At 37.2% G+C, this 25,515-nt stretch overlaps 1 protein-coding gene across 1 annotated transcript in view; it reads left to right on the top strand.

The window, feature by feature from the left end:
• The first annotated feature begins 528 nt into the window (after positions 1–528).
• LOC101344022 (ATP-binding cassette sub-family A member 3-like) overlaps positions 529–25,515 on the top strand; it is a 139,319-nt gene continuing 114,332 nt past the window's right edge. Inside the window, 5 exon segments of the mRNA XM_023728327.1 lie at positions 529–588; positions 911–1,175; positions 5,695–5,822; positions 8,131–8,281; positions 21,443–21,702. Of these exon segments, the coding sequence (XP_023584095.1) occupies positions 529–588; positions 911–1,175; positions 5,695–5,822; positions 8,131–8,281; positions 21,443–21,702 (864 nt within the window).

Below are 25,515 nucleotides of genomic sequence, written 5' to 3' on the forward strand. Positions count from 1 at the left end.
AAATTAAAGAGCCCTCGTGGCACAGTGTTTAAGCACTTGGCTGCTAACCAAAAGGTCAGAAGTTCAAACCCACCAGCCACTTTGCCGGAGAAGAGACCTGGCAATCTGCTCCCTTAAAGATTACAGCCTAGGAAACCCTATGAGGCAGTTCTGCTCTGCGCTATAGGGTTTCTATGAGTTGGAATCAACTTGAGGGCACACAGCAAGAAGAATGGCCAAATTTACCTGGAAACTTGCAGCAACACTTAATGATCTTTGCTTTGTCATTGCTTGGTGTTTTGTACATATTGGAAGCGCAAGAGATGTTGAATAAATTAAAGAGAAAGGACTAATAAACATCTCAAATGTTTTATTTATTTCAAATTTTTATTTTCTTGTCATCTTTAAAGCTTGATTAGAAAGTTAAATAGGAAAATGAAATAATCTTATTACTCGTCCAAAATTTACATTTTTTAAGATAATCATAGTTTTCTTTTCTTTTTTATCTTTACTCACTCCATAGAGTGGAACTTCCACTATTTTAGAAGAATGGATTTGTCGGCACTAAACTCATTTGCGGTTCTTCTCTGGAGAAATTTTACTTTAAAGGTAGGTTGAGCCAGCTTTAGGAGATTGTTGCAACGGCTAAGAGACGCAGGAGAAAACTGACAGCTTGATCACTGCATTTTCACTTATACTGTTTTGTTTATTTCCAGTTGCAGGGCTGGGGGGGTATCTGTCAAATCTAAAGAATACTCACAGAGTGAATTAATAGCAGAATGATGTGTAGAAAGGACAAAAAAGACAGTTCAGGGAACTGTTGTTATTATATGGTGAAGCTATGAGAAAGTTGGTATAAAGGAACTAGCCATTTGCAAACTTAATGACCTGTTAGAGTAATTAACACAATTCTGGTATTTTCCTCTTTCAGAGGCGGCGTTTTATTGCTTTAGGTGTGGAAATTCTGCTGATATTACTATTTGCTGGTATACTTTTGATGACACGCTACTTTATTGCTGCAAAAGACTCTGGACCTCTCCGTTACTCTGCTCTACCTATCAATGATGTACCTAAATTCCTCAGAAGTCCCACCCTTTTTCAAAGTCCTTGGCTATTGGCTTATCTGCCTTCCAGAAGTATTGTGGTAAAGAAAATTGTTGAACGTGTGAAAAAGGATTTAGACATCAATTTTACAGGTTAGAAATAAAGGTTTTTTGAAAAATGTAATTATTAAATTCTTTTAGAGGAGACACACATAACCTTTGTAATGGGACATTTAATCTCCCAAGTACAGTCTTGTAGGACATCGTCATAACAAGGTATTAATCCTAAATATAATATTATGGACTTTATTAAATTTGAGAGTTAAATTCATATAAAATATGTCCTCATTAAAGACTGTGACAGTTAATTTTATGTGTCGATTTGGCTAGGCTGTGGTGCTCAGTTTTTTAGTCAAACACTAGTCTAGATATTGTTATAAAGTATCTGCATGTGACTAAGTCACCTTGTCTTAAATGTTACCCTGCGTAATGTGGCTAGGCCTCCTCCAATTAGTTGAAGGCCTCAAGAGAAAAAATGGAGGACGCACGAGGGAGTATTCTGCCTCCAGACTATAAATAGATATCTTGCTAGAGTTCCTGACTCTCTCCCTCACCACCTGAGGGACACAAGACTACCTGAATTTCCAGCCTCTTACCTGACCTAGAGATTTTGGATTTGCCAGCCTGCACAATTGGGTTAATTGTGTTTTTTAGATCTTCTGTATCCTTACTGTTTTTTGTCTGCTTTTTCTATGAGTTATTGAGAGAGGTAGTATTAAAATTTCTCAGTAGGATTTTTTGATTTGGTTATTTTTCCTTTTTGCTTATATATTTTGAAATTATGTTATCAGGTCATGCAATCTTTCTGTTGAATTGCTTTAAAAACAATCCAGCAATCTAGCATTTCCACTATCTCTATTTTTAACGGATGCCAGGTCTCTGGCAAAATGTTCCATTTTTTATTTATTAACCATATTATCCATTTGTAATTGTTGTTGTTGTTAGGTGCTGTCAAGTCAGCTCCAACTCATAGCTATCTTATGTATAACAGAATGAAATGTTGCCCTGTCCTCCACCATCCTTAGAGTCATTGCTATGTTTGAGCCCTTGTTGCAGCCACTGTGTCAATCCATTCATTGAGGGTTTCCTTCTTTTTCACTGACCCTCTACCAAGCATGATGTCCTTCTCCAGCGATTAGTCCCTTCTGATCCTGTGTCTAAAGTAAGTGCGACAAAGTCTTGGCATCCTTGCTACTAAGGAGCGTTCCGGCTGTACTTCCTCCAAGACAGATTTGTTCATTCTTCTGGCCGTCCATGCTATATTCAATACTCTTTGCCAGTACCACAATTTGAATAGGTCATTTCCTCCTTGGTCTTCCTTTTTCATTGTCCATCTTTTGTATGCATATGAGGTGATTGAAAATGCCATGTTTTAGGTCAGGCGCACCTTTGTCATCAAAGTGATATTTTTGCATTTTAACACTTTAAAGAGGTCTTTTGCAACAGATGTGTCCAGTGCAATACATCGTATGATTTCTTGACTGCTGCTTCCATGGGCATTGATTGTTGATCCAAGAAGGATGATATCCTTGATGACTTCAATTTCTTTGCCAGTTATCATGATGATGTTGATTGGTCCAGTTGTAAGAATTTTTGTATTCTTTATGTTCAGATGTAACACATACTGAAGGCTGTAGTCTTTACCTTCATCAGTAAGTGCTTCCAGTCATTTTCACTTTTGGCAGGTAAGGTTGTGTCAACAGTTAACTGGTCTTCTTTGTAGGTGTGTGGATATTATCCTATCACTGACAGTGTTGTACTTCAGGATAGATCTTGAAATGTTCTTTTTGACGATAAACACAATGCCATTGCTGTTCAATTTGTCATTCCCTGCATAGTAGACCATACGATTGTCTGATTCACAATGGCCAATACCAGTCCATTTCAGCTCACCAATGCCTAGGCTATCAATGTTATGCGTCCCCCATGTGTCTTGTCAGTTTGTCATACTGTGGGGGCTTGCACGTTGCTGTGATACTGGAAGCTATACCACCGGTATTCAAATACCAGCAGGGTCACCCATAATGGATAGGTTTCAGATGAGCTTCCAGACTAAGACAGACTAAGAAGAAGGACCTGGTGGTCTACTTCTGGTAGAAAATCAGCCAATGAAAACCTTATGAATAGTGCTGGAACATTGTCTGATTAATGCTGGAAGATGAGCTCCTCAGGTTGGAAGGCCCTCAAAATACAACCAGGGAAGAGCTGCCTCCTTAAAGGAGAGTTGACCTTAATGACGTGGATGGAGTCAAGCTTTTGGGACCCTCATTTGCTGATGTGGCATTACTCAAAATGAGAAGAAACAGCTGCAAACATCCACTAATAATAGGATCGTGGAACGTACGACATGTGTATCTAGGAAACCCCATCATCCTAGGTTGATGCAGTTGCTTTCTCATGCATGGCAATGAGTGAAAGAACAACTGTACCCTATCTGGGCTTCAGGAAACTGGTTGCACACTCACGTGTGTGTGTGCGCGCACGTGTGCTTAATTCTGTACTCATTGAGGCTAAGTATGTGTTGCCATGAAAAAGGTTGGAAGTTATATTCTTTTAGGGTTGGGCTTTTTCTTTTTCTTTCTCACTAGGATGGAAAGTGGGAGAGGCAAATGAGTTGAAGAATCTGAAGAGGTATTGAAGTGATAGATCCTGGAATCCATGATAGAAAGGACACAAATTTAAGAGAAGTCTGATTTGTATTTAAAGTGACTGGATTGTCAGTGGCTCCTGGTTGAAGACCTCCATTGCTACATCACAAAACCAGAATACCACCAGCTTCCCATGTTAATGTTTTCAACAGCTGTCTTTCTGGGAAAAACCAGAATGAAGAGCACACCACATATTTGTGGGACTGATTATTTAAGCTCACTTTCCCTCAGCTTCCTAACCTAAATAAAAATAATAATAGTACCTAATGTATAGGGTTTTTGTGAAGATCAAGTGAGTTAACATGTGTAAAGCATTTACAGCAGTGCTCCGCAAATGTCATTTTGTTGTATTGTGGGGGCTTGCATGTTGCTGTGATGCTGGCAGCTATGCCACTGATATTCAAATACCAGCAGGGTCACCCATGCAGACAGGTTTCAGCTGAGCTTCCAGACTAAGAGTAGGAAGAAGGACCCGGTGGTCTGCTTCTGAGAAGACGTAGCCAATGAAAGCCTTATGAATAGCAGTGGAAAATTTTCTGATTAGTGCCGGAAGATGAGCCCCTCAGGTTGGAAGTCACTCTAAATACGACCAGGGAAGACCTGCCTCCTCAAAGTAGAGTCGACCTTAATGATGTGGATGGACTCCAGCTTTTGGGACCTTCATTTGCTGATGTGGCATGACTCAAAATGGAAAGAAACAGCTGCAAACATACATTAATAATTGGAATGTGGAATTTACAAAGTATGAATCTAGGAAAATTGGAAATTGTCAGAATTGAATTTTCTTTATAAACTGTGTTATCCCAGTTGAGCTAGATGTTCCCCAAGACCATGGTCCCCATAGCCCTCAGCCTGGTAATTCTATCCTTCAGAGGTTTGGATGTGTCTGTGGAGCTTTCATGATCTTCAAGGCAGAACTTTTTTACTAGTTAAGCTAAACTATTGTTTGGTTTTAAAGATGACTTCAGGGGATATTTTTGGTTTAAGGTTTAAAGATTATCTCAGGGCAATAGTTTCAGGGGTTCATCCAGCCCCTTTGGCTCCAGAAAGTCTAGAGCCCATGAGAATTTGAAATTCTGTTCTGCATTTTCCCCCTTGTGATCAGGAATTTTGTATGGAATCTTTGATCAAAACGTTCAGTAAAGGTAGCCGGTAACATCCAGTTCTGATCTCATGGCAAAGGAGGCAGTTCACGGAGGCAATTAGCCACAAAAATTCCATATCATCTTCCTATTTCTGACTCTCTCCTTCTTTCTCTGTTGCTTCAGGTGAATAGACACCAATTCTTGTGCCTTGGATGGCTGCCTTGCAAGCTTTTAAGACCCCAGGCACTACACGATAAACCAGGAGGTAGAACAGAAGCACTAAACAAGTTATTAGGCCAGTTAACTGGGATGTCTCATGAAACCATGACCCTTAGCCTCCAGACTAAGGAACCAAATGCCATGAGATGTTTGGTTGTACATAATAGTACTGTCTTTTTTATTTCAATTAGGTTAAATTTAATTTAGACTAAATTTGTTGATGGATCACTTTAAATATTGAACTTGTAAAGTGGTTGCATTCTCCATCTTCTGGGTGTTTTTTATTCAGACATTATGGATTCCCATGTCTATGACTTTGAATAGATTACATTGATTAATTTTGTTCTTATTTCCTTCAAGATGGAAATTTCAGAAACAGTTTGAAGCTTTCCCCATTTTTGAAGTGTACTTTCATTATGCAGTTATTTTCAACAATTATTGTTTTAAACTTGTGATAAAAGTTTTTAAAACTCCTAAAAGTTGTTGTGCACTCCAAATATTTATCAGGTAGTTTGCTGTGCTTATATTTGCGCAAGATTGTTTGAAATTTAAGTTATTTTGATAGCCTTTCATCCATGTAAAATGGTAGACCATCTTACAGATATGCTTTCAGAAGTTTTTCATGTGTGTGGCCAGCTCACGTATTTTTCTCTCATACAGTTCAAGGCTTTTCTTCAAAAAGCGATTTTGAGGAGCACCTTAAGTATGAAAATAACTCTAAAAAAATGCTGGCTGCTATTGTTTTTGACCATGAGTTCAAAGATAGCGATGATCCCCTGCCACTTAAGGTGAGAAAGTTTTATGTAGAAACCTCATAATCGTACTTCCCATTCCAGGAATTTAATGAAGTAGAGGTATCATTATCTCGTTTTATATGTGGGGAAATTAACTTGCCCGAGATCATACTGCTTGTACATGGCAGAGTAGGAGTTTGAATCCAAATTTTATTCACTTCAGTGTCTGTGCACTTTAGCTAATGCTGATGAGGAAAGAATTGTATTCACTACCTACCTGGCTTTACATTTATAAACTGAATCTTGAGAAACAGTGGCAACTAGGATATTGCTTTTACCACTGTATCTGGTATGACAGCTGCCTCCAACTCTGCAGATAGTGGTGAAGTAAATATACATTTCCGAGGTCAAAGGAGCTGACGTGATAAAGCAGATACAGCTTCACTAGCAGGGATCCCAACATGGAAAATGCCCTCTTGTGAGTGAATCTCATGTAATTTCTCTCCTACATCAAAATCTAGAAAATAACTCTAAGGCTCAGCCAGGCTGAATCAGAATTATGGAATCTGCAGACACTGAGGAAGATTCTAATAACAGCCCCCAAGGAGGAGAGTGAAGGACAGTGCTTTGAAGTTGATGTCTCTTTATCAGGTCTTATAGACAGGCTGCCTCGTGTTGAGGGAAATAACCAAGGTATAGTATATATGGAGCCCTGGTGGCACAGTGATTAAGAGCTCGGCTGCTAACCAAAAGGTCAGCAGTTCGAATCCACTAGGCGCTCCTTGGAAACATTATGGGGCAGTTCTACTCTGTCCTATAGGGTCGCTATGAGTCAAAATTGACTCAACAGCAACAAGTTATAGTATATATATACATGGAGCCAAATTCTGCATTTAGGAGATCGATGGCTGTCAATGGAAGGAAGAAGTAAGGAAACCACTGGTAGGGCTGTAGATACCTTTTCGTTCTGTCCAGTACTCCCTCACTCTTTCTATATATGTCAACTTCCCTCAGATTTCTGACCCAGTGTAGGCTGATGCTGGTGTAGGCTGATGCTGGTGTAGGCTCAGCAGTGTGCAAAGAGCCTGGCCAAAATGTTTTCAGTACTGGTTTGAATTTCCTCCTCCTCTGCCTTGTGTAATCTCCCTTTCCCTGCCCCTTTCACTGGGCTTACTCTTACTTATCCTTTAAGACTCTGCTGCTGTGACTCCCTGCACAGTCTAACCTGACCACACCTGCTTCTTTCTTCCTTCATACTCTCATTATACCCTATACATATCTCTATCACTGCACTTACTGTATTATAAAAATACGTGTTTCCTCAGCTGAATTTTTTTTTATTGTACTTTTGATGAAAATTTACGGAACAAATAGTTTCTCATTAAACAGTTAGTACACATGTTGTTTTATGACATTGGTTAACAACCCCACGACATGTCAACACTCTCCCTTCTCGAACTTGGGTTCCCTATTACCAGCTTTCCTGTCCCCTCCTGCCTTCTAGTCGTTGTCCCTGGGCTGTTGTGCCCCATTAGTCTCGTTTGTTTTATGGTCTTAAGCCAGAATTTGATCTCCTTGAGGGACAGCGTCTATGGCTTAATCCTCGATCATGTTACATAGTAAGTGCCTAAATTTTTTTGTCTTGATAATGGAATTTGTGTATTTAACTAGACCTTTCCCTCCTGATCTGACTGATTTTTCTGGTCGGACCCTTCTGACTTTTGGTGACTCTCGGTCTATTATTTGTTGACTTATGAAGCTACTTAGGCCCAAAAGGATGTACTTTGAAGTTTACTCAGCTCCGAGGAATTATCTTTTCATTTAATACTTAAAATATGCAGTACTCTATGTTTACATTTTATCACATTCCTCCTCTGTTCTCATGTAGGATTCTTTATTACTTACAGTCACTTTTAGGAGAGGAAGAGATTGTTGTCCCAGAACACTTGGATGACATAATGGAAAGAGAAATGAATAACACCCGTTGGTGTATTTCGTTTCAATATACATGCCAGCTGTCAGTTTAGGAAAAAATACATTCATAGTGATATGTAGGGTGCCACCGTGTTTGCTTACTGCAGACCCACAGTATACATCCAAGTGTTGTTGACATTTAAATAAAAAAATGTCATGAACTGGAGGGATGACAGATTTAAGGGAAGCCAACTTAAGATGACACATGGTCACAGCACGTGAGCTTGTGCTCTCACTTCCCGATGTCCAGAATCCATGCTGGCACTTGTTAGACCACCTCCAAAATCATATATTCCCATTTGCGCTTTAACTTCATTTTGTCTCTCATTTTTGATCAATTTTTTTGTGGGGAGTTTATAGATGTTTTTTGTTTCTGTTGTCTCTCTAGGTAAAATATTATCTACGCTTTAGTTGTTTTCAGAGGAACGATACTTTTGCAAGTCAGTTTTCTGTTAGAAGCTGGAGTACAGCTTTTCTCTTTCCATCTCGTACTTCTGTAGGACCCAGAGTCATAGGTGATGCTACTGGGGGAGCGCCTGGTAAGCAAACCCTTAAGCATCCTTATTTTAATGTCCCGGTTGTCTAGTAAGGGATATCACATGTTTATATTTACAGTTCTTCAACCTTGTGATGAAAGCTGTTTGCTTTTAACTTACTATGGTGGTGATTTTTTTAATTTAAATTTTCACTGACCAAAACACTTAGCACAAAATCCTGTATATTTGAACAAGGTAGTTATATGATCTTTTATCCTTTATTGATCATTATCATTGTATATTCTTATATATTAGTAGATTTACTTGTGAAGTTTTGACTCGAATGACCTAATGTACTCATTTCCAGGTATTGACACAGCCTGATTCATTATAACTGTGCGTTATTCTGTTGGATTGATGAACAGTTATTAATATAACTATAATAATTTTTAATTTAAAATTTATTACACAAACTGCCATTAAAAAGTTTTTAATGTGGGGCTTTGTTTTTACCAACAACAATGCAAACTACCTTGAGGAAATTATTCAACGAAAGAAACAATTCAGCATCATTCTTAAAAATTTGAAACAGCATACATCTTTAAATAAGGTAAATGACTAACACAATTATGAAATATAACTTGACAGACCATTGTGCAGTCATTAAAAATAATCATCATGAAATCTTCTGAAAAAGCAAAGTCCAGAACTCGATTATGAAATTATAACTATATAAACTACATATTCATCAGCACAAAACTCTCATAGATGTCCAAATATGAAAATAGTTGCTGTGTTAGGTTGGATAGATTGTGTTGTGTGTTATATTTTGAACATTGTTTTTCCAGTCATAACATTTAAAAAGGAATCTGGTGTCTTTTCCAATTTATGTTGTTGTGTTGTGAATTTAGTCTGAGGTATTACCTTACAAGTGTCAGTCTGATGAAAAAATCAGGAAGCTGGATAATGCTAAAATTTACCACGGATGTGAGGATGTAGAAACCCAGATGCACTGCTAAAGGGAGGATGTGTATGCTGATGTCTGTGAGTGGTAGTCAAATTAAGAATATGCTCCTAGGTAAAGACCCTAAAGAAACTCTTTTATGGATCTATAAGAACGTTCATGGCAGTGTTGTTGTGGTAGCAAGGAGTTGCAGACAATTAGGGCAACTGATTAGAAGGACTGAACTAGACGTATACATAGAGCATCTTAAAAACATAGAACTTAGTGAATAAAATATATAACAGTTTTATCTACATTAATTAAAATATATGCAAACAAAGTAGCTACACATTTTAGAAGAACAGATACAAACATAAAGATAGTCATCACACACATTAGAATGGTTGCCAGTGGGAAGGGGAGAGGGACAGGGATATAGGAATATAAAAGAGTAAATGCATAAAACAGGTCAAAGCACAAGAACCAATGTGTCGTAAACTAAGGCAGATGGCTAACTCAGCCCTATTCACCTGAGGATACAAACGTGTGTGCGTACGCACGCATGTGCGTCTGTGTGTGTACACATACTTGAATATGTACATGATATAAAGTAAAAATATATGAATTAATTAAAACACTTAAGCCCTATTTTTATTGTTGAATTACCTACTTGTTTCCATAAACTCCTATCCTTAATATAACCTTGATTTACACCAAAATACCAAACTCTTTGCTGTTAAGTCAATTCCAACTCATAGCGACCTTATAGGACAGAGTAGAACTGCCCTATAGTGTTTCCAAGGCATGACCAGTGGATTTGAACTGACCACTTTTTGGTTAACAGCCATTGCTGTTAACCACTGTGCCACCAGGGTTCCATATTGATTTATACAGTAGTCCTAAATAGAAAGACATTACTCAGCTGAAACATCTCCATCATGGGTGACCCTGCTGGTATTTAAATACTGGTGGCATAGCTTCCAGCATCACAGCAACATGCAGGCCCCCACGATACGACAAACTGACATGTGGGGGTACTATAAGATAGGTCCTGTTATATCAATTTTGCAGGTAACGTATCTGAGGCTCAGAGAGAGTATATAAATTGTGCAAACGGTTAAATAACTTACAAGCATTGGAGTTGGGATTTGAAATAAGACAGTCTGATTCCTGAGTCAGTTCAATAAAGTTTTCACCAAAGTTTCCCAGCATGTTATCAAAAGCAATACAAACGTATTTGAATTATGTAAATATGATCCTCCATGCTGTCAATGAAAATATTCACTCTAGTCCCAAGTCACAAGGACCTTTTGGGAAATAAATAATCTTGAACTTAAGGTCTTATCAATACCTTCCTCTAGAAGAATATTGGGGCACATTCTAGGCTTCCATGGATAGCTGCATGGGGAACCTTTACTTGTCCTAGTAAATCAAATGTTCTTTAGGGCAGTGCTACTCTGGTAAAAGTGTACTTTGTTTTGTTTTTAATTTTTCAAAACATTGTATACTAGCACTTTTGTAAAATACATTGAAAATGAATTACTAGAGACTTTTGATTCATGTTAGTAAGTAGAAGGATGTGAAAGACCTTTACTTCTGTGGTAGTAACAAGAAAAAAAACTGAGTAAAATAAAAGTAATACTTTTCTTTGTTGCTATTGAAGAATTTTGTATGCAAGGAAGCTTTGATGAACTAAATTCCAGAGAGGGATAAGCCCTTTATAGGTGAGCAGAGAGATGCTCTGGCTTCCATACCTGGTAGAAGTGCCTGATATAGGTATTAGTGTGCCAGCTATAGATGGAGACACTTTTTAGAGAAAAGCTGAAAACAGCTATGTGTTTAACAGTAATGTGGACTGGTGGGATGCATTAGAATCTGGATGAGCCCAAAAATCAAAAATAAGTGTTCGACAGTTTCCCCTCCCTTAAACCCTGGCAGTTTTTCCTCTGTAGCCAGCAGTGAAAGTGGGCTAGAAAGCAGAGAGAGTTCATACAATCTTGTAGTGTTTTTACTCTGGAACCTGATGGAATTGAATCCCAGGGTAAACCAAAACTCTCTGAAACTGTAGTTCTGTCTTGTCCTACTTCAAAGCCTGATAAAATGAAAAGTATTTGTCCATTGGCAGTGGCACAGGATATGGGGGATTGGGCAGAGGTGATTTAAAAGCAGATGTGAGCTCAATTTAATTAAAGCTGAGGTCCAGATTCAGTGTAGTTACACTCTTGTGGCATTTGAATGATCAGCTCTTCACTCTAGCTGTATGGCAGAAGAAGGGGCTAGCACTCTTTAAGGAACAAACAAAAATTTTACAGTAAAATCTGCAAAAGCCAGAACCTGTGTAAGGCAGAAAACTGTCAAAGAAGGAAAACTCAAATATTTTTCGCTAATAGAGATTATAGAAAAGTGATAGGACTGTACCTTGTCAAAGGCAGAAAACTTGCAAGACCCAGAAAAGCAGAGCAGTCCTATTGAGTTCTGGCTCTCACAGGTTTAACTGTACTTTCATTTTCATTGTTTTCACAATATCAAAAGCAATACAAAATGTATTTGAGTTATTTGAATATGATCCTTCATGCTAAAACTTCGAATGCTAAAACAAACAAATGGAAATTCTAGAACAAAATAGAATGTCTAAAATAAAAACTTCATTGGATGGGTTTAACAGCATATTGGACACAACAAAATAAAGGGTCAATAAGTTTGAGGACACACAATATGCATTTTTTGCACCAAATCAGAGAGAGAAACAGACTGATATTATTCAGCCATAAAAGAAATGAAGTACTTACTCATGCATGCTACAACGTGGATGCACCTTGAAAACATTATGTATGATTCCATTTATATGAAATATCCAGAATAGGTAAATCCATAAACACAGAAAGCAGATGGGTGGTTGCCAGGGGCTGAGTAGAAGAGGGAATGGGGAGTAACTGCTTAATGGGTATGTAGTTTTTTTTTTGGAGGGGAGAGGATAAAAATGTTTTGGAATGAGATATCAGCTGTGTTTGTACAACATTGTAAGTGTACTAAATGCCACTGGATTGTACACTTAAAAATGATTAATTATATGTTATGTGTATTTTACCTCAATTTAAAAAAGTGAACACAGCATCACGGACCTGTGAGACAACACTAAGTATTACGTATTTGTAACTGGAGGTACCATATGAAAAGGAGAAAGAGAATGATGCTGAAAACATGTTTAAAGGACTGTTGAAGATTTTTCGTATTTGATTAAAATTATAAATTTGTGGAGACAAGAAGCTCAGCAAACCCCAATCAGGATAAATACAAAGAAAATCATCCACTTTATTAGTCAAACTATGGAACACCTTGGATAAAGAGAACATCTGAAATGCAAATTGACACAAAGAAGAGACATATTGCATACGTAGGAATTACACCTTCTCAATTATCTGACATTTTGCATTTATGACGATAGTAAAAAATTACTATCTATTTTGCACATTGATGATGTATGTCTGGCAGTAATGAATGGCGAGGTGTGAGGCGAGACTAATGCTGGCTGTAATGCTTAAGGTCATGTGTCAGCTTGGCTGGCAGTTTGGTTTGGCGGTTATATAATGATGTAATTTGGCAGTTATGTAATGATGTAATCATCTTTCATTTTGTGATCTGATGTGGTCATCCTCCATTTACACATAATGCTGATTTTGCATAACAGCCTGGTCTTTGGAATCTAACCATGTTGATAAGTGAGGAGAGGGTACACAATAAGAATTATTGCTGACATCTCATCAGAAACAATGGAAACCAGGTGACAATGGAAAATATCTTTCAAATTCCAATAAAAAGACAATTCCAGAAACCTGGAATTCTAGATCCATTGAAAATATTCTTTGGAAAGAAAAGTGAAAAAAAGATATTTTCAGTTAAATGAAAGCTTAGTGTTTCACTATCAGAGCAACACTACAAGAAATGCTAAGGAAAGTTCTTCATAGATAAATAATACCAAGGAAATGCATATCTACAAGAAGGAATAAATGATACTAGAAATGGTAAACATATGAGTAAATACAAAATAACACATTTTTCTTTTCTTAATTTCTTTAAAAACCTATTGACTGAGCAAAACTAATGACATTGTTATCATGGGATTTAAAATATAAGTTGAGTTAATATTTGACAAAAATAGAACAAAGGAGGTAAATAGAATTATTCTATAGAAAATTTTATACATATTTGTAAAGTTTTCTGATATTAATTCACCATAGATTGTGATAAAATAAGAATACATTTTATAATCTCTAGATAAATCACTAAAAATTAAAAAAAAGGAATATAGATTAAAAGCCAAAGCAGGAGATAAGCTGGAATACTAAAAATTACTTAATTCAAAAGAGGTCAAGAAGTGAGGAAAAAGGAACAAAAATAGATGGGACATAGGGAAACAGCAGCTAAAAACAACAATAGCTAACAGCAACAATAACAAAAAATTGATAAAAGTTACAGAGAATCAGTAAATAGAGGGTTTGAATCACATTATGAATCCAGTTGACCTATTAATGCTTTTGTATACACTACACCCTACCACTACAAAAATACATATTCTTTTTTAAGTGCATTCACAAGACCATATGAGTGGGCCATAAAACAAGTGTCAATAAATTAAAAAGGATCAAAATCATAGAGTGTGATTTTGGACTACAGTGTAATTAAATTAGAAATTAAAAAGTTATATAAAAAATCCCAACTGTTTGGAAATCTGGCAAGACAACTTTAAATAACCCTGTCAAGATAATGTAAGGGAACTTCAAAAAAATTTCAAACTGTATAATAATGAAAGCACAACACACCAAAAACTATGAATTACAGTCAAAGCAATCTTTTGAGGAAAATTTTTTAGCCTAAATGCATATATTAGAAAAGAACAAAGGTTAGAAGGACCCTAAGCTCCACCTTAAGAAGGAAGAAAACAAAGGAAAAGTAAAACCTTGGAAAGTAGGAGAAAGAAAATAATAAAAAATAAGAGGGGAAATGAATGACATATAGAAGAGAGTAATAACAAATTAGCAAAGTTAAAAAAATGGTTCTTTAAATAATCAATTAAATTAATAAACTCCTAGCTAGAGGGAACAACAACAACAACAAAAAGATAGAAAACATAAATTACTATTGTCAGGAATGAAAGGGGGACATATAATTACTGATTCTATGTAAACTGAAAAATAGAACAAGGACATATTATAGAGAACTTTAGGTAGTCCTTGGGTGGTACAAATATTTAACATGCTCAGCTGCTAACCAAAAGGTTAAAATTTCAAGTTCATCTAGAGGTACCTCAGAAAAAAGCCCTGGCAGTTTCCTTCTGAAAAATCAGCCATTGAAAATTCACCCTACGTTGCACAGTACAACTCTGACACACTTGGGGTCATCATGAATTGGAGTCAACTAGATGGCAATGTGTTTCTTTTTTTTTTTCCTTGAATGAAGAACTTTACAGCATTATTTTCAACTTTTGTTGTTATGTGCCATCGAATCATTTCCGACCCATAGCGGCCCCGTGTACAACAGAACAAAACACTGCCCAGTCCTGCGCCATCCTCACAATCCTTGTTGTGCTTGAGCCTATTGTTGCAGCCCCTGTGTCAGTCCATCTTGTTGAGGGTCTTCCTCTTTTTCACTGAACCTCTACTTTACCAAGCATCATGTCTTTCTCCAAGGACTGGCCCTTGCTGATAACCAAAAGCTGACAGGATCTTAAAAGAAGAATTATAGATCAATATCCCTCATGAATGTAGAAATAGAAATATTTAATGCAATAATAGTAAATTAAACCCAATAATATATAAAAGGATAACACATAACGACTAATAAGCTCTACCTCAGGAATGCAAAGTCAGTTTAAAATTTGAAAATTAATGATATATACCATGTTTGGAAAATAGAAAGATGGTTTGGTTATCTTAGTAGACACAGAACAAGCATTTTACAGTTTTAACGCTAGTCATGATAAACAGCAAAGTCCTCAAACTTCTGGTTTCAGCTTGGAGATGTAGAAAGCTGAAAAGTGCAGCACTGTCACCTGTACAACAAGAAAAAGCAGCTAGACAAACAGCAAATTAATGACTTTTTTGAACCCATCGAAGAACTTAGGTCCCAGTGCAAAGGAGAGTCTCAAAATCTAAAGAGAGATAGAGAGCATCTCCCCTACAGAGAAAAACAGGACCCAAGCATTTACGTAAGTGGGACAGACACTCCTGAAAGCCATATAAACTGGTAAGAGGATTAAACTAGATGTTTAACAAGTTACTGAAGGCCAATTGTAGACTACCAAGATGGTGTGAAACCCTTGAGACCTGCCAACATAGGAGGATTTGAAACCTCTTACAGGCTTTTCCCTCAAGAAACCCACCTATTCCCCACAGGAACGATTAGGGAGAATCCTGAAAAAACTCCCTCATGGTGCTAGCTATGGTAAGGAAACAACGGCTAGTGCGGAAACCCTGCCCTAAGCAATCTCCACTATTCTCTCTAGAGAATAAAACCTTAATCTGCAGGGAGAACAGCAACAGCAACAACAACAACAATATTGCCTTATAGCACTGATGGAAACGCATTGCAGCTGGGGAGAGGAACCTGGGGAGGAGGGAGCTCTACTTTGGGAGAGGGCCAGGAATATGTGCTGGGCCTAGCTGGAGAAGAGGCAGGAGCACTTGTGAAGGTCATACCTCTGAGACCCAGCTTCACAATGCCAGCCTAAGCCTGAAGCTTAGTAGATCAGAGAATGCCCTTTCCTCTGCCTACTAACAAACACCACACTAACAAGTATCAGGTAAAAATAATAGTGGAATCTATCTGGGAGAGCTGCAAGAGACAAATTCCCTCTGGGGGAGAAGCACAAAGTGAAGACCCAAAGCCGAGAAGGGAGCAGAACTGGCAAACTAGTCAAACCCTAAACACTAGGTACCACTAGAAGCATTTGAAGCCTGCGGTGGTGCACTGAGGGATACCCTGATAACAACAAACTTAAAACTCCAGCCTCACTCCTGACTATATTAACACAAACCCCCACACTAAAGGACTGGCATAAGGAAAGGTATGTTTATCTCTAAGCATAAAAAAAGTTTACTTCTCTATCTACTGTGCTATACTGCATGTCTGACTTTCAGCAAAAAACTATGAGGCATGCAAAAAAAGATAAGGAAAACCACAATCTGGAAAGACAAAACAGCCATCAAAACCAGACTCAAATATGACACAGATGTTTGAACTATCAGACAGGGAATTTAAAATAACTGTGGCCAATATGGAACCCTGGTGACACAGTGATTAAGAGCTTGGCTGCTAACCAAAAGGTCTGCAGTTCGAATCCACCAGCCGCCCCTTGGAAATCCTATGGGGCAGTTCTACTCTGTCACCATGAGCCAGGATCGACTGGATGGCAATGGGCTTGGTTTTGGTTTTGGGTTATGGCTAATATGTTAAACTCTCTAATGGAGAAAGTAGACAACATGCAAAATCAGATGGGTAATTCCAGCAGAGAGATGGAAACTATAAGAATCAAAAGGAAATATTAGAAATAAAAAACACGGTAACAGGATGAAGGATGCTTTGATGGGCTCATCAGTAGACTCAAAATGGCTAAGGAATAAATCAGTGAACAGGAATATATGTCAAATGAAAAAAAAAAAAAAGAAAACAATATCCAAGAGCTTTGGGACAGCATCATGTGGCTGAATATTTCCACTTCTGGGAAGATAATGTTGACTGACTTTTCCTTATTTCTCCCACTAAGTACAATTTAAAACCCTGTAGTTGTGTTAGGTGCTGTCGAGTCAGTTCCAGCTCGTAGTGACCCTATGTACAACAGAACAAAACACTGCCCAGTTCTGCATCATTCTCACAGTCGTTGTCATGTTGCCGCCACTGTGTCAGTCCATCTCATTGAGGGTCTTCCTCTTTTTTGCTGGCCCTCTACTTTACCAAGCATGACGTCCTTCTCCAGGGGCTGGTTCCCCCAGATAACACATCCAAGTACTTATGACGAAGTCTCGCCATCCTTGCTTCTAAGGAACATTCTGGCTGTATTTTTTTCCAAGACAGATTTGTTCATTCTTCTGGCAGTCCATGGTATTCAGTTAATAACCTCATTGAAGAGGTGGTGGAAAAAGGAGGTGACCTAAGTAACTTTGGAAAACTCTGTTTTGAATGAATACAATAAGGCTAAACACAAAATAAATATATACAAATACTGTAATTGGTAAACTTGTTTCTCATGGGGTATCGTTTAGGATTCAAGTTTTTCACTGTCAGGGAAGGAAGTTACAAATAAAGGGAAGACTAGAATGAACATTATGGTACTAAATTAGAGGTGGAGATATGGAGATATCAGTACGAATGCATATTTATTTGGTAGAGATTGATAGATACAGAAATATAGATATGTGTGTTCTAAAAAAAAAAAAAAAAAAAAACCATTGTTGTTGAGTCCATTCTGACTCATGGTAACTCCATGTGTTACAGAGTAGAACTGTCCTATGAAGTTTCCAAGGCTGTAATCTTTAAGGAAGCAGACTGCTACATCTTTCTCCCACAGAGCGGCTGGTGGGTTCCAACTGCAGACCTTTTGGTTAGCAGCTGAGCGCTTAACCACTGTGCCACCAGGGCTCCTGTCAGTTAGTATACATGTAAAATACATGTATTTCCTAGCTCAGTCTGTTGGGAGGGCCTATAAGTAATGACAAGTTAGTATCAACCAGCACATCCAGTGCCTATTTGTGGTTTCTCAATATCATTCTCCGGTAAAAGGAATGAGGGCTCCTTAGAGACATGGCTGATTTTAGGGCTGGGGTAGCAAAAACACAAAACAATCCTGGAGCATCTTGTAGTTTCAGAAAGTAAGGATGCGCTTCAAACAAACAACCAAAAAAAAGGAGAAGGATGGGTGGATTGGGCCTGCCAAGAAAGACACAAGAGCCAACCTAAGAGAGCTTCCAGTGGCCAAACTGAAAGAAATTGAGATCAAAATAATAATAGTAATTGATTATAACCCGAAGAATAAAATAAATTTCAATGAGTCCATTCTGATATAAATAAATGATTGAATGGATAAATGGATGGGAAAGCACAAAGATTCCTTACAGAAGAATTCCAAATAATATATGTAGATACTTGCCCCTCCAGGAGGTGGATCATAATCCCCCTAACCTTGAATGTGGGCTGGATTTAATGATTTGCTTCCAAAGAAAAGAGTATGGAAAGGAAAAAATAGTAACTTTAAAGTAGATAAACCTGCCAGACACCGTTTTCACCAAGAGATCAAGGTTAACATCACCAGTGGTGTCATATTGATACCAAATACACCCTGATAGCATATGATGAAGAGGGCACTTCACCTTTGGTATCCTTCCCCAAAACTCATAACCCTAGTCTGATAGTAATAAAACGTCAGATATACCCAAATTGCAGAACATTCTACAAAATACCTGACTAGTACCCTTAAAAAAATTCAAAGGTCATGAAAAATGAGGAAAGAATGAGAAATTTTCACAAACGAGAGGGGAGTATTGAGACATGACAAATGGCAATATAGTATCCTGAATGGGATCCTGGAGCAGAAAAAGGACCTTGGGGAAAAACTAGTGAAATCTAGATATAGTGTGTATAATTATAAATAGTATTTCCTGATTTTGACAAAGGTACTGTGGTTGTGTAAGATGTTAATATTAGAGAAGCTGGCTGCAGGGTATTCTAAAATGTTTCTCCTTTTTTTCGTTATTGCCTCTGTAATGAGCCTTTTTAGACATTCTACCCAAATGCTTCTGTCCATGAAATTTTAAAACAGACATGCTATCTGTTTATGTACTATGTTTATGTAATGCCTCCATTGAGAATGGATGGTAAATAGGAATTCTCTGTACTGTCTTTGCAATTTTTCTGTAAAACTAATTTTTTACAAAATAAAAAGTATATTTAAAAATTCAACTAAAGTAGCAATAAAAGTGAATTTTCTCAATCTGATAAAGCACATCTGTGAAAAACTTATAGCATGCTGGCTAAATATTAAACACTTTCCACCTAATATCAGGAATAAAGCAAGGATATTTGTTCTCATCTTTTCTGTTCGGCATATTACTAAAAGACCTAGCCTGTCCCAGAAAAGGAAACAGAAATAAAAGGCATAACATTTGGAAAGAAAGAAGTAAAATTATCTTTATTTGCAGATGACACAGTCATATGTTGAGATAATCTGAAAAATCTACCAAAAAAACTACTATAACTAGTGTGTTAATTTAGTAAAATCCCAAGATACAAAGTCACTGCAAAAAAAATTATAAATCTACACCAAAAACTCTAAAACATTTGAGAGAAAATTAAAAAAGACCCAAATTTGAAGACTGAAAATTAAGATGTAAATTTTCCCTTACTTGATCTATAGTCATTGCTCTTATAATCAAAATCCCAGCAGGCTTTTTTGGAGAAAATGACAAGCTTTGAAATTTATATAGAAATGCAGAGGATTTAGAATAGACGAAATGATCTTGAAAAGGAAGAACAGCTTTGGAGGACATATCCTACCTGATTTCAAGACTTACTATAAAGCTACAGTGATTAAGACATTGTCATATCAGTGTAAAGGATGAGAAAATAGACCAGTGGAAAGAGTGAGATGTTGGAAATAGTTACTTGATTTTCCATGAAGGTGCCAATATAGTTCATTGGAGAAAGAAAAGTCTTTACAACAAATGGTGGTGGAACAATTTGGTATCCTCACACCCTACAGAAAAACTAATTTAAAATGATCATAAATTTAAATGTAAGAGTTAAAATCATAAAGATTCTAGAGAAAAATTTATAAGAATATCTTCATGATCTTGGGATAGGCAGTGATTTATTAGGACATGAAAGGCATTTATTATAAAAGAAAAAATTTGATAAATTGACCTTTATTAAAATTAAGTACATCTGTTCATATGAAAGACATTGTTAAAGAAATAAAAAGGTAAGATTCAAAGGGGGAGAAAATATGCACAATATGTACATCTGACACAGGATTCATATTAATAATGTACGTCTTAGTTACCTAGTGCTGCTATAACAGAACTATCAGAAGTGGATGGCTTGAACAAACAAGTTTATTCTCTGACAGTCTAGGAGGCTATAAGTCCAAATTCAGGGTGCCAGCTACAGGGGAAGGCTTTCTCTCTGTTGTTTCTGGGGGAAAGTCCTTGTCATCAATCTTCCCCTGGTCTAGGAGCTTCTCAGTGCAGGGACCCTGGGTCCAAAGGATGCGCTCCATTCCTGTTGCTTCTTTCTTCGTGGCATGTGATCCCTATCCTCTCTGCTTGTTTCTGTCTTTTATATCGCAAAAGAAATTGACTCAAACTAGAACCTAATCTTGTAGATTGTGTCCTGCCTGATTAATATAACTGCTTCTAATCCTGCCTCATTAACGTCATAGAGGTTAGGATTTACAACACATAGGCTAAATACATCAGTTCACAAAATGGAGAACAACCACTCAATATTGGGAATCATGGCCTTGCCAAGCTGACACACATTCAATTCATAATAATATATAAAGGAGTTGTTTAAATTAGGAGCCCTGGAGGTGCAGTGGTTAAAGCACTGTGCTGCTGACTGAAATGTCAGAGATTTGAAACCGCAGTGACTCCACGAAAGAAAGATGCGACAGTCTGCTTCCATAAGATTACGGCCTTGGAACCCTATGGTGCGGTTCTACTCGGTCCTGTAGGGTCTCTATGAGTCGGAATCTACTTGATGGCAGTGGGTGGGTTGTATAAATTAATAAATTTCTATGAAAGTTTTAAAATGGTTATTCTTAATTTCTATACTCATAAACCAGTAAGAAACTTGCGTACTGGCACAGGTTCAGGGACCACACTTGGAGTAGTTCTGCCTTAGTGGCCATCAGCTCACATAACTGTCTGTTTATCATTTGTTTTATGAGCTTTATTTCTTTTTTAAAAGTCCAGGGCGCAGAAGCAAAGTCTTTACCTATCCAATAATTCAATTCTCATTCATTTCAGTTGATTTAAGTTGCAGAAAACAGCTCTGTAATTTCATACAGTATTTTAATTCTGGGAAGCTAGGAATTAGGTTTGTTTTAGAAAGTATTCATTATTTATTTGTGTAGTAAAACCTTGATAGCTGCTCTGTAAATATTAGACTATGAGAATGGTCTTGTTACAAAATTGGCTTTGTTTGTCATTGATATACTTTAATTTCCTTATTTGTTCTACTCGGCTATTTCTTGGTCTGATGTACTTAACAATCTTTGTTTTCTCATTTAGGGTACATCCGTGAAGGGTTCCTCCTTTTGCAACATGCCGTGGATAAGGCCATCATGTTGTATCATAACACCCTTGTTGCAGAAGAGCTGTTCAATTCTGTCAGCATTTTTGTTCAGAGATTTCCATACCCAGTATATCGTCGTGATTTTTTCTTTACTTTTTCTGGTTTCTTCATGCCTTTAATAATCTTGGTTATGTTTTCCATGAATCATTTTACCCTCATTCAATCCATTGTGTGGGAAAAGGAAAACAGATTGAAGGTAACTCCATTTTTATTGTGGTAGATAGAACTGTAGAAAAGTTGGGGTTTGTGGGGCAAATTTATATGGAGAGTTGAATTAGTTCTATACATTCAGCACTCTTAGATGGTTATGTTTCAGTAGCAGCCAAGTAGTGAGCACTTATATCTCTTGGCAGTTTTCTGAAATTTAGTGTTTTTATCAAAATTGTTGGTTTGGTTTTTAGTCTTTTCTAGATGACTACTTCTCCAGAATATTACAGATTGAACTTAAATGCCCTAAAACCTCTTTGGAATCAGGTAGGCTACAAAGAGATAACCAGATAGGCTCTTGGAATTTAGGCTTTGTAGTTGAAAATTCAGCCATTCATCCAGCCAGCCAGTGATGCATTCAGTGATTATTTATTTATGTGCTATTTACTAAGTACATACTTTGTTTCAGGGACTCTTATTCAGGTTTGAATCCTGGCTCTATTTATTACTTATTGACTCTATAACATGTCATATAACTTTTCTAGCTCAAATGTAAATTAAGTATAATTATACCTAACTTGCAGAGATGCCACACTATTAAATAAGGTATTATGTGAAAAATTATCATCCCCAAATCACCCAGACCTTCTGTTGTGAGGTATAAATGAGGAACTTCATGAAGAGTGCTTAGTGTGTTGTCTGGCCTGTGAGTTCTCAGTAACTGTCAGCTGTAGCTATCAATACCAATGATCCCTCCATTTCACTTACCTGCTTTGTGCAATCGTGAGTCGTGCCATTGCTTCCTTCCCTGTATTAGTGGCCACAGCACTCTCCAGATCAGGCTCACATTCTTACCATCTAGCTCTTCTCACTTAGGGATCTTGTCACTCATCTCCCTATCCACTATTTCCATTCCTTCTAATCTATCTTGTATATTGTTGCCAGGGTAATTGTCCTATAACATGGATGGATGTAAATATAAATTTTAGGAACTCTTTATTACCTGTGGAATAAGTTCCATTTAAACATATACATTTTCTAAGGTTTGGTCCCCACCTGCTTTTTGTTTTCTTGTTTTGTTTGTTTTTGTTTTATCCCAGTAAATCCCTTTTCTTCTGGCCAAGAATGAATGGCTTGTTTTGAAGCTTCCTTTATGTTTCCTCTGACTGTAAGGCCTTTTCCTCTCTTTTCTGACTGGTGAACGTAACTAACTTTCTTGCCTCAAGTTTCATAGCTGCCATCTCCTTGTTGATGTTTCTCTTTAATTCTCAACTATAATTTAACACTTTTTCCTTTGTGTCTCCAGAGCATGATAGAGAAACTTCAACCATGTAGTTTATAATATTTATTCTTTATTTTTAAACTTTTTCATTGAAGCATAATGTACATACATACAGAAAAGTGCACAAATCATAAGTGTATGTCTGAATGGATTGATCATCAAGTAAATATGCCCATGTTATCATGACCCTGTTAGGAAATAAATCATTGGCAGCACTTTAGAAGTTGCCTTGTATACCCAAAGGTATACACTAACCTGATTTTTAACACCATAAGTTAATGTCATCGGTTTTTAAACTTAACATAGATGGAATTGTGCACTAATTCTTTTGTGTTTGTGTGGTGTATTCAGCTACACCATGTAGCAGTAGTTCATTTATAGTCACTGAGTTCTATAATTCTATGGTATGACTGTATCACAGTTTATTTATCCATTTTCCCATTGATGGTCACTTGGGTTGTTTGAGGTTTGGCTGTTAAAAATAATGGGTCTGTGAACATTTTATGCCCGTCTTTTTTTGCTGAATGTTAGGTTATACACATTTAACTTGCCAAAGTTTGCCAATAAAATTCTACCAATTTATACTCCCAGTAGCAATGTATGAGAATTCAATTTGCTTCACATCCCCACCAACACTTGATATTATCAGTCTTTTTTAATTTTAGCAAGTCTGATGAGTGTATAGTGCTATATATTGGATTGTTCAGTTGCCAACCTGTTTATAGTGGGGACTGTATTTCCTAGGAAGGAGCTCTCTGGTGCAGTGGTTAAAACGATCAGTTTTTAATCAGAAGATTGGTGGTTAGAACTCACCAGCTGCTCTGCAGGAGAAAGATGTGGCAGTCTGCTTCCGTAAAGATTACAACCTTGGAAACCCTATAGGGCAGTTCTCCTCTGTCCTACAGAGTCGCTATGAGTCGGAGTCAACTCGTTGGCAGTGGGTTTTTTTTTTTTTTTAATATCTCCTAGAGTGTTCTTGTCTATATGGTTCCTGATTAAAGTTGGCCAAAAGTGAAATGGCATGAAAATTGGAAGGATGAAGTGAAGCAGTAGTCATCACATTCTAAAGATTATCATTGGTAACAGGTGGAGAACCGATACAGAGGTGTAGGTGCGTACCAGTCTGTCCTCACTCTTCTAGACTCTGTGTCCAGCCCTCCTTTGCAATATGCATTTAATTTGCATTTCTCTAATGATTAATGAGGTTAAGCATATTTTTACTTGTTCGTTTATATATCCTTGTGGTGAAGTGTCTGTTCAGGTCTCTTGTCTATTTTTCCCATTATCTTTTTTTTTGTGTGTGTGTGGAGTTGTAAGAATTCTCAGTATGTTGTGAATACAGTGCCTTTGTGTGTTGATATGCATTGCAGACATCCTCTCCTCCTGCCTTTTACTCTCAGAGTGGGCTCCTTTGGTAATCGTAAATTCTTCATTTTAAGCTTTTTGTCAATCTTTTCTATGTTTAGTGCTTTTTATATCTAAATTCATTAATCTTATAGTGCTCCAAGGTCATGAAGATATTCTCTTGCATTAATTTCTACAAACTTTATAATATTATTTTCCTCTTTAGATATACAACCCATCAGGAGTTGATTTTTATCTAAGGGTTGAATGGAAACCAAATTTTTATTTTTTATTTTTTTATTGTACTTGTCTTAGTCATCTAGTACTGCTCCAACAGATACCACAAGTGGATGGCTTTTGTCTTAATTATTTAGTGCTGCTCTAACAGAAACACCACAAGTGAATGGTTTTAACAAAGAGAAATTTATTCTCTCACAGTCCAGTAGGCTACAAGTCCAAATTCAGGGTGTCAGCTCCAGGGGGAGGCTTTCTCTTCTTTGTTGGCTCTGGAAGAAGGTCCTTGTCATCAGTCTTCCCTTGGTCTGGGAGCATCTCAGTGCAGGAACCTCAGGTCCAAAGGATGTACTCTGCTCCTGGTGCTGCTTTCTTGGTGGTATAAGATCCCCATGTCTCTCTGCTCATTTCTCTCTTTTATTTTTCAAAAGAGATTTGCTTAAGACTCTATCTAATCTTGTAGACCTCATCAACATAACTGCCGCTATTCCATTTTATTACATCATAGTGATAGAGTTTACAACACATAAGGAAATCACATTAGATTACAAAATGTTACACTATCATACAGTACTGGGAATTGTATGACTGACATACAAGTTGACAGATATTTTAGGGGGATACAATTCAATGCATGACAGCTTTTAACAAAGAGAAGTTCACTCTCTCACAGCCTAGTAGGCTAGAAGTCCAAATTCAAGGCATCAGCTCCAGGGGAAGGCTTTCTCTGTCAGCTCCGGAGTAGGGTCTGTGTCATCAATCTTCCCTTGGTCTGGGAGCTTCTCTGCACAGGAACCTCAGGTCCAAAGGATGTGCTCTGCTCCCGGCACTGCTTTCTTGGCAGTGTGAGGTTCCCGTATGTCTCTGCTTGATTCTCTTCTTTTTTTTTGGAAGTCAAATATATATGTATATATATATATATTTTATTGTACTTCAGGTGAAGGCTTACAGAACAAATAGTTTCTCATGAAACAGAAGTACACATGTTGTTTTATGACATTG

The sequence above is a fragment of the Trichechus manatus genome, unplaced genomic scaffold (assembly GCF_000243295.1).
Source record: "Trichechus manatus latirostris isolate Lorelei unplaced genomic scaffold, TriManLat1.0 scaffold00024, whole genome shotgun sequence".
In the NCBI taxonomy this organism is placed as follows: domain Eukaryota; kingdom Metazoa; phylum Chordata; class Mammalia; order Sirenia; family Trichechidae; genus Trichechus; species Trichechus manatus.